The 7,472-nt window shown below is 36.9% G+C and overlaps 1 protein-coding gene across 1 annotated transcript; it reads left to right on the top strand.

Annotated features, from left to right (window-relative positions):
- The first annotated feature begins 209 nt into the window (after positions 1–209).
- LOC127812264 (2-alkenal reductase (NADP(+)-dependent)-like) lies at positions 210–5,640 on the top strand. Its single transcript, XM_052352655.1, has 5 exons — positions 210–584; positions 769–946; positions 3,960–4,126; positions 4,527–4,609; positions 5,097–5,640. The coding sequence occupies exons 1-5, from the start codon at positions 345–347 to the stop codon at positions 5,473–5,475; spliced, it is 1,047 nt and encodes a 348-aa protein (XP_052208615.1). The 5' UTR covers positions 210–344; the 3' UTR covers positions 5,476–5,640.
- The last annotated feature ends 1,832 nt before the right edge of the window (positions 5,641–7,472 follow it).

The following is a 7,472-nucleotide window of genomic DNA, read 5'->3' as shown; positions in this document are numbered from 1 at the left end:
CGAAATGAATTGCCGTCGGCCGGCCAGCAGGCAGGCCCACTGTTGCTCTTTTGACTAAGCGGCCGCCTTTCTTTTGTCGCTTTTGTACCCAACACAACACAAAATTCAAATAATGGAGTAATTTAAATAAATAAATCGTGTGATGTAGACATGTTCTATGATAACAATAACAAACACTTAGTTGCTTTGGTACCCTCCACCCTATTTGGTACCCTCCACCATATCCACCCTTCACATTTATTGCCCACACTCGCTCGCTCACACGTATATAGAGACAATCAGCAGGAAGGGGGCGATTTCACCTTTGGACCAATCAGCAGGAAGGGGAGTGAATTTGGTTAGAGATGGCGGAGGAGAAGGAAGTGAGGAACAAGCAAGTGATACTGAGGGATTACGTGACTGGCTTCCCCAAAGAATCAGACATGTTGCTCCAAACTGCTACCGTCCGCCTGAAGCTTCCTGAGGATTATTCCAATAATAAGGGAGTCTTGGTAAAGAATCTGTATCTCTCTTGTGATCCTTACATGCGAGGCCGCATGCGCAACATCCAAGATAGCTACGTCGATTCCTTCACTCCTGGTTCCGTAAGTTCTTCTTCATCTATATATTTGCCAAATTAACAGAATGCCCACAACTTAGAAATTAGAATTATGGTTCCCAACTCAACCACACGGCAAGTTCAATAATAACTACAATATTATGGAATTTCTGTGTCCTCATCTGTAATCGCTTTACATTTGTGTTTTTCCTTAATTCATTTTTGTGCAGACTATAACTGGGTATGGAGTCGCTAGAGTATTGGATTCTGCACATCCTGATTTCAAGAAGGGTGACTTGGTTTGGGGAATGACTGGTTGGGAAGAGTACAGTCTCATTACAACACCGGAAATGCTGTTTAAAATTCAAAATGCAGATGTGCCTCTTTCTTATTACACAGGAATCCTTGGTATGATCATTTCATTTGTTTCCCTCAAAGTTCTGTTGCATCTATAAATAAATTACAAGGAGAATGTGTTTGTTCTATTCTTTGTGCAATATAATTGCATGACAATGATAACAGCATATGAAACTGAAAAAAGTTTTCTTTTCTTCCCTTATTTCTTGGAACTTACCAAGATGGTAAGATTGATTCCCTTATTATGTTATTTGTACCTAGAAATTTTCATTAATGGATCCTATTCATGTCTGAAGCAACTACTCCCTCTTCTTTTAACAAGCTTGCAGGTACTTGCAAACAATTTTGGATTTTTTTCTTTTAAAGTTTCAATAGATAGACTGAATGCATGAACCTAATCTATCTTCCTTTTGGCCATTTTCTTAATTTTTGCACTATAATTGTATCATATGCCCATGAAGAAAATTTTAGCTACATGCATAACAATAGAGCTCTTGATTAAAATCTCCCCAGCTCTTGATTGCCCCTTAATGCACAATTTTAGCTACATGCACTATAATTGCCCCTCCAAGGTTACTATTTGCTCCCTTATTTTGAATTCCATTATCTATCAAAACAAACAGAGCTCTTGATTAAAATCTATCAAAGAGGGCGTATCATGAACTTTCTTCAGAATAATAGGATATCTCCCCCCAGCTCTTGATTATATGCTTGGTACTTGATGGTTGTGGATGTGAACTTGAATGTAAGAGATCTGAATAGCTGCATTTTGAGATATAAGAGACTGAAGAAGGCTATTCTACGATGTGATTGTTAAAACACCACTTAAATCCCTATGGTTAAGGTGAATCACTTGTTCCAAAAAGGCTAAGACTGATTTGAAGAAAAATAAAAGTTCAGAAGGTGTCCAGGCCACAGATTCAAAGTTCAAGGGGTATACAGTCAATTTACTTAATACTGTAAGTATCAAATGGGGTGTTTGTGGCTAATTTTTGGAAAAGTTTAGGGACTAATTGTGTCAATATTAAAGTTTAGAGGGTGTTCGAGTCAAATAGCCAAAGTTCAAGGGGTGTATTTGCCCATTTTGTATTGACATGGTGAATTGTAGAGGTTACACTTTAATTTCCCTCTCTAGATCCTTGGGATAATTTATCTTTGGATAATTCATGAGTCATTGCCAAAGATCTCAGAAGGCAAAGATTTTTGTTATTCCAATCAATAATTCATCCCATGAGACATTGTATATTACTTTGGAAGTTCCGAACTTTAGTTATAATGCTTGCTTCTACAAAAAATGTTCTGCAGTCATAATTTGTATTAAACTTTTTTAATCATCACAAACCTTATTCCTAGTAGATTGGGTTGGCAAGGTATATTCTAGGTCTGTAGTCATCTTTGCACATGCCTTATATCTTTTCTATGTCATGTTGTGTCTGAGGGTTTTTCATCCTCCTTTTTTGTCTTTGCCTCACTTGCTACAAACTTCTTCCGTCATATCAATTCTCCTCATAAGTTCTTTTATTTGTCTTCTTATCATATATCTATACCATTTTAACTACATCTTGAGCATTTTATCTTCAATATGCACTATTTTGACTTCATTATAGATAATCTTATTTCTAATTTTGTCCTATTTTTATATGATTTCATATTTACCTCAACATTTTCATCTTGGTTATGTTCATATTTTACTCATAATTAGAATGTCTACTTAACATTTTTGCACCATACAACAAAAATGGTCTTATAATAGCCTAATATAACCTCCCCTTTAGCTTTAAAGGGATTTTATGATCGCATAAAATTTTGCCATCTTGCATTGTTTTTATAAATAACATCTTCAATAACCTTTTTTTCTTTTAAAAAAGATAATTGATTCAAGATATCTAAAGTGATATTTTCTAAGAATTACTTGTTTTCAAGTCTTACCACCATATTATCAACACTTCTATTTTTACTAAAATTACATTCCATATATTCAATTCTTAATTTGTTCAACTTAAAGCCTTTGAATTATAAGGTATTCCTATATAATTTGAGTTTAATATTCACCCCTTTTTTTGTCTCATCCACTAAGAGAATACCATTTGCAAATAACATACAGCAAGACAACTCATTTTTATGTGTTCTATGAATTTGTCTATCAAAAAGAGTAAAGAATTAAGGGCTCACTATAGATTCTTGATATAATCTAACTGTATGTTTGGAAATGCCTTTGTATTTCCTCTACGAGTCGTAACACATGTTTTTTCTTGATGATATTTGTCTTTAATAACCTATTTATAAGTGATTAAGACTCTTTCATTCTCTAAATCCCTCCACAATACTTCTTTGAGATGTTTTAAGCTTTTTTCAAGTCTATGAACATCATCTACAAATCCTCCAAAACCTCTCCACAAACAACCTCAATAAGTATAGCTAACTTATGTTGTTGATTTAGTAAGCATAATGCCAAATTGGTCTCCAAAGACCATAGTTTTTCTCCTTTAACCATTGCACAGTTACCATTTCTTGGAATTTCATAGTATTCATAGTATGTCTCTTTGCTTAATTCCTCTATAATTTTCACTACTTAGAATGTTTATTTTATTCTTGTAAATAAGCATTAGACTGTTATAGTGCGTTTTCCCCACTTGTCAACTATTCTCCTTGATTTAAGGATTATATTAAACATTTTCATAGATTTAGGGAAGTCCATGGATCCCCGTAGACCCAAGAACTGAACCAAACCAATGCCTTTGGTTCATTTTTGGGTTTACTGCAATATTTTCATCTTGGTTATGTTCATATTACTTTAACCTTTTTGGTGCTATTTTATTTCAAGGTAATGCTAGGGCACTTCATTAAGGTGCAATAAATGCATCTTGTTTCCAACCCAATAAATACATCATGTTTTGAAATATTTTACCAACCAGTAGAAGTATTTGGGAGCTGAAAGAGTCTTGTCTTTATTTTTCTTGTTGCATTCGGCTGACCCCAATTAGTGGAATTATGGTCTAGTGTTAATGGGACTATTATGCTACGTTGGGAGCTGACCAGTCTGCTTTGCATTTGTATTTTGTAGGTATGCCAGGTATGACAGCTTATGTTGGTTTTTATGAGGTATGCTCTCCAAAAAAAGGAGAGTGTGTGTTTGTTTCAGCGGCATCTGGAGCTGTTGGTCAGCTTGTTGGCCAGTTTGCAAAATTATTAGGCTGTTATGTTGTTGGAAGTGCTGGAACCAAAGAAAAGGTATGCCAAATGCTATTTATGCTAAACCGTTGGTTAAAGTATGCTAATAGCTTCACAATTATTTGTTGTTACAATGTAGATTTTTCTTGTATCAGTTCTTGAGCATATTTTGGAGAAAGATCTCTTGGTGCTTGTCTTTCAACTGTGCAGATCAATACTTATGCTCCTTCAAACATGTTCCAACTTAATTGTCTGTTTCAAGAATTTGTTACCCTTTAAATTTTGCTCTCTCTCTCTGTGTCTCTCTTTCAATTAGGTAATCAAATGTTAACTGTCATGTTTTGTCTACCAAAAAGAATGTAGAAATTTTACGCACAGATATTCTAGTATAGTGTCATCTTCATTGATTTACTTCTCTCTTTTCTGATGGTTGTATTTCTTTCTTTTACTTTCAAATTAGGTTGATTTGTTGAAAAACAAATTTGGGTTTGATGAAGCTTTTAACTATAAAGAAGAGGAAGACTTAGATGCAGCTCTGAAAAGGTGAGTATTAATCTCTTCTTGAGATATATTTAGCAGCATACTTTAGGAACTTTGCACATTCCTAGATGGAACGGTTGGTATTGTTGGAAATCATTGTTCAGTAATGCTGCTTGGTGACTATGGCTTGGGGGTGGGCAAGTCATGTTGGGAGTTTTTAACTCCACTTTCAGATCAATTATATGGTGCTAAAACTTGACTCAAACAAGTTCTAGTCAATATAGAAGTGTTTATAACAAAGCGACTTTCGATAAAGATGAGAGTTAGTAGCAACAATGCAATTTCTTCTTTGTGACTAGAATGTCACGGGTTTGATTTCTGGAAACAACCTTTCTGCACATGTGCTAGCACGAGAGAGAGAGAGAGAGAGAGAGCTCTCTTGACCCTCACAAAGCGGGAGCCTAGTGCATAAGAGGTGCCATTTTTTTCTGTTCTTAATTTGCCTAAGTTGAATCCCCTCATTCTCTACATCCAATAATTTGCTTGTCAGGTACTTTCCCAATGGCATAGATATCTACTTCGAGAATGTTGGAGGAAAGATGCTTGATGCAGTGCTTGTCAACATGAACCTCCATGGCCGCATTGCTGTGTGTGGGATGATCTCACAATACAACCTTGAACAAACTGATGGTGTACACAACCTCTCCTATCTCATCACAAAACGGATTCGTATGGAAGGATTCATAGTTTTTGATTACTATCACCAGTATCCTAAGTTTTTGGACATGATTCTGCCCAACATAAAAGAAGGGAAGGTAGCATATGTTGAAGATATAGCTGAAGGCCTGGAGGCTGCGCCGGAGGCTCTAATTGGGCTTTTTTCTGGTCGCAATGTGGGGAAACAAGTTGTGGTAGTTGCTCGTGAATGACGATGATATGTAATATTGATATAGTATGGTATATTTCGTGAGTGTTTAGCTTAAAATAAATGAATGGACTTGTGTGTTGTTTTGTGAGAGTTTAAAGCCAAAGATTTTGGCTAGAAAGCGTAGGGTCACACAAGGTTTGAAGCAATAAAACTTGGAATTGGAATATGGTATGCCCATCATGTATTAAATCGCAGCCAAAGACAGTAGATAGTAAGTTCATTACTCGATAAATATCAATTGTTTTCTGGTATGCATGCATATCAATTGGTTTCCAATGCAATTACAGCCGAGTTTAGAAAATGTTTACTCTTCCAAAGCCACAAACACCTGTATGAGTTGTGGTAAACATGAGAAAACAATGCCACAGAAACTAGGGCAACCAATAAAATTGATTTCATTCTGTTCTATGTCACAAACAATCATGGCAGATTTCTTGCAACAAAATGGCCACAGCAAGAGTTGGTTGCCCCGAACCCCAGGCATAAGTATCAGTTATAACTTAAAGAAACCAATTCTGGTAAGGTTTGAAATCGCCAGAAACATAGGAACTCAAGGAATCATTTTATGGCGACTTCAAATCAATAACTCTACTGGATTAAGGATACCAAGATTCACAGACAACTATGACAGAAAATATTGCAAGCTTCCAATATTCATCGCAAACTAAGCTCTTCCGCAATCGTCCTTTTTGATGTGCTGATGTAGAGTACTGCATCGGAAAAGAAGCCACGATCATAACTATTGACAAGATGTCAGTTTAGATACTACTGTAATTATCATATTACCGTTATTTCCCCGAATGAAGGCATCACCATATTTGTTTTTCAGCTGTCCGTTAACATATTCTTCTGTTTGCTCCAGAGCTATGTTCATATATCCATCCAGACAGGCTAAAATACCTGCACGACGAAATGAACAATAAGTTCAGAAAGAAGTGTCGGAACTGGTGGATCATCCAAAGCATGCCACAGATTGTTAGGAGACAGCAGCACTCATATCTATCAACCGTACGGAGGCAACACTGTAATGTTTGATTGGCACAGAAGAAAGTCTCCTATACACATTTCACATAAAAGGAAAAAACCGTATATGATTTGAGGCACCCCTCATTGAAAATAAAAGGGGAAAAAAAGAAGTCAAATTCTATGTGCACCCTGTCCTTTGGTGGGTGGGTGTGTGTGTGTTAAAGTGAGGGAGCCTAGAACAGTACAGCCATTCTTTTCATGATCTTTAATTTATATTCACTTCATTTCTCTTATAGGAAAACCAGATTATGGAATGAACACGGCAAAGATGTTAGTGCATGCATTAGCATGAAAGCAAACATGAAAACTAACAGATTTGACATGTCTACGCAGTTTAATCTAATAATGGTGCCCAAAATTACAAAATTCTCCCCAGTATAAAAGAGTGCGACTTTGTTCACCCCTTTTAACGGGGGTGAACATAACGCTCCTTATTTTGAGAGTTAAAAGCTACTTTTTTTCTAACAGAGATTAGTAAAAAAGGGCAACCAAATATTATCCCCCCCCCCCCCCCACCCAGTGGAGTCTTCATCTGGGTATCTCTCTCTCTCTCTTTCTCAACCTTCACCCGTCCTTATTTGCTTTTCTCCTTCTCACTCACTCTCTCTTTCTCTGTCTCCCTCCCCAGCAGCAGCACCGGCATCCTCACTAGCAACAACACCAAAGCTAGACGTCTGGCGTCCCCCCATCCGCAACATCTCTTTCTCCACCGCGTCTCATTTCCCTCCGCGACTTCTCTTTGTTCTCGCTGCTTCATGCCTCGTGTTCAACTACCGTGGTCGTTGCTTCCTCCCAATTCTGTGACAGTTGTCGACATTTGCCATCGTCGCCGCCTTCGGCGATGTCTCTCTGTTCTCGCCCTTCTTCAGGTAAATGCTACTTTAGTTTTTTGTTTGGAAATGCTCCGACGTCTCTCTGTTTTCTTTTAAGGATTTGTTTGCGTGCATCTTTGAACGAATATTTTTTACATTG

This window comes from Diospyros lotus, chromosome 10 (genome assembly GCF_014633365.1).
Source record: "Diospyros lotus cultivar Yz01 chromosome 10, ASM1463336v1, whole genome shotgun sequence".
Classification (NCBI taxonomy): domain Eukaryota; kingdom Viridiplantae; phylum Streptophyta; class Magnoliopsida; order Ericales; family Ebenaceae; genus Diospyros; species Diospyros lotus.
The sequence above is the reverse complement of the archived record's forward strand: the minus strand, read 5'-3'. Positions and strand labels throughout refer to the sequence as shown.

What these genes read in the sequence shown, in the direction of transcription:
- LOC127812264 (XM_052352655.1), top strand. Translation starts at nt 345, where the DNA reads ATGGCGGAGGAGAAGGAAGTGAGGAACAAGCAAGTGATACTGAGGGAT. An exon ending in TTATTACACAGGAATCCTTG is followed by an intron (nt 947 to 3,959) that starts GTATGATCATTT and finishes TGTATTTTGTAG; the next exon opens with GTATGCCAGGTATGACAGCT. An exon ending in TTAGATGCAGCTCTGAAAAG is followed by an intron (nt 4,610 to 5,096) that starts GTGAGTATTAAT and finishes TTTGCTTGTCAG; the next exon opens with GTACTTTCCCAATGGCATAG.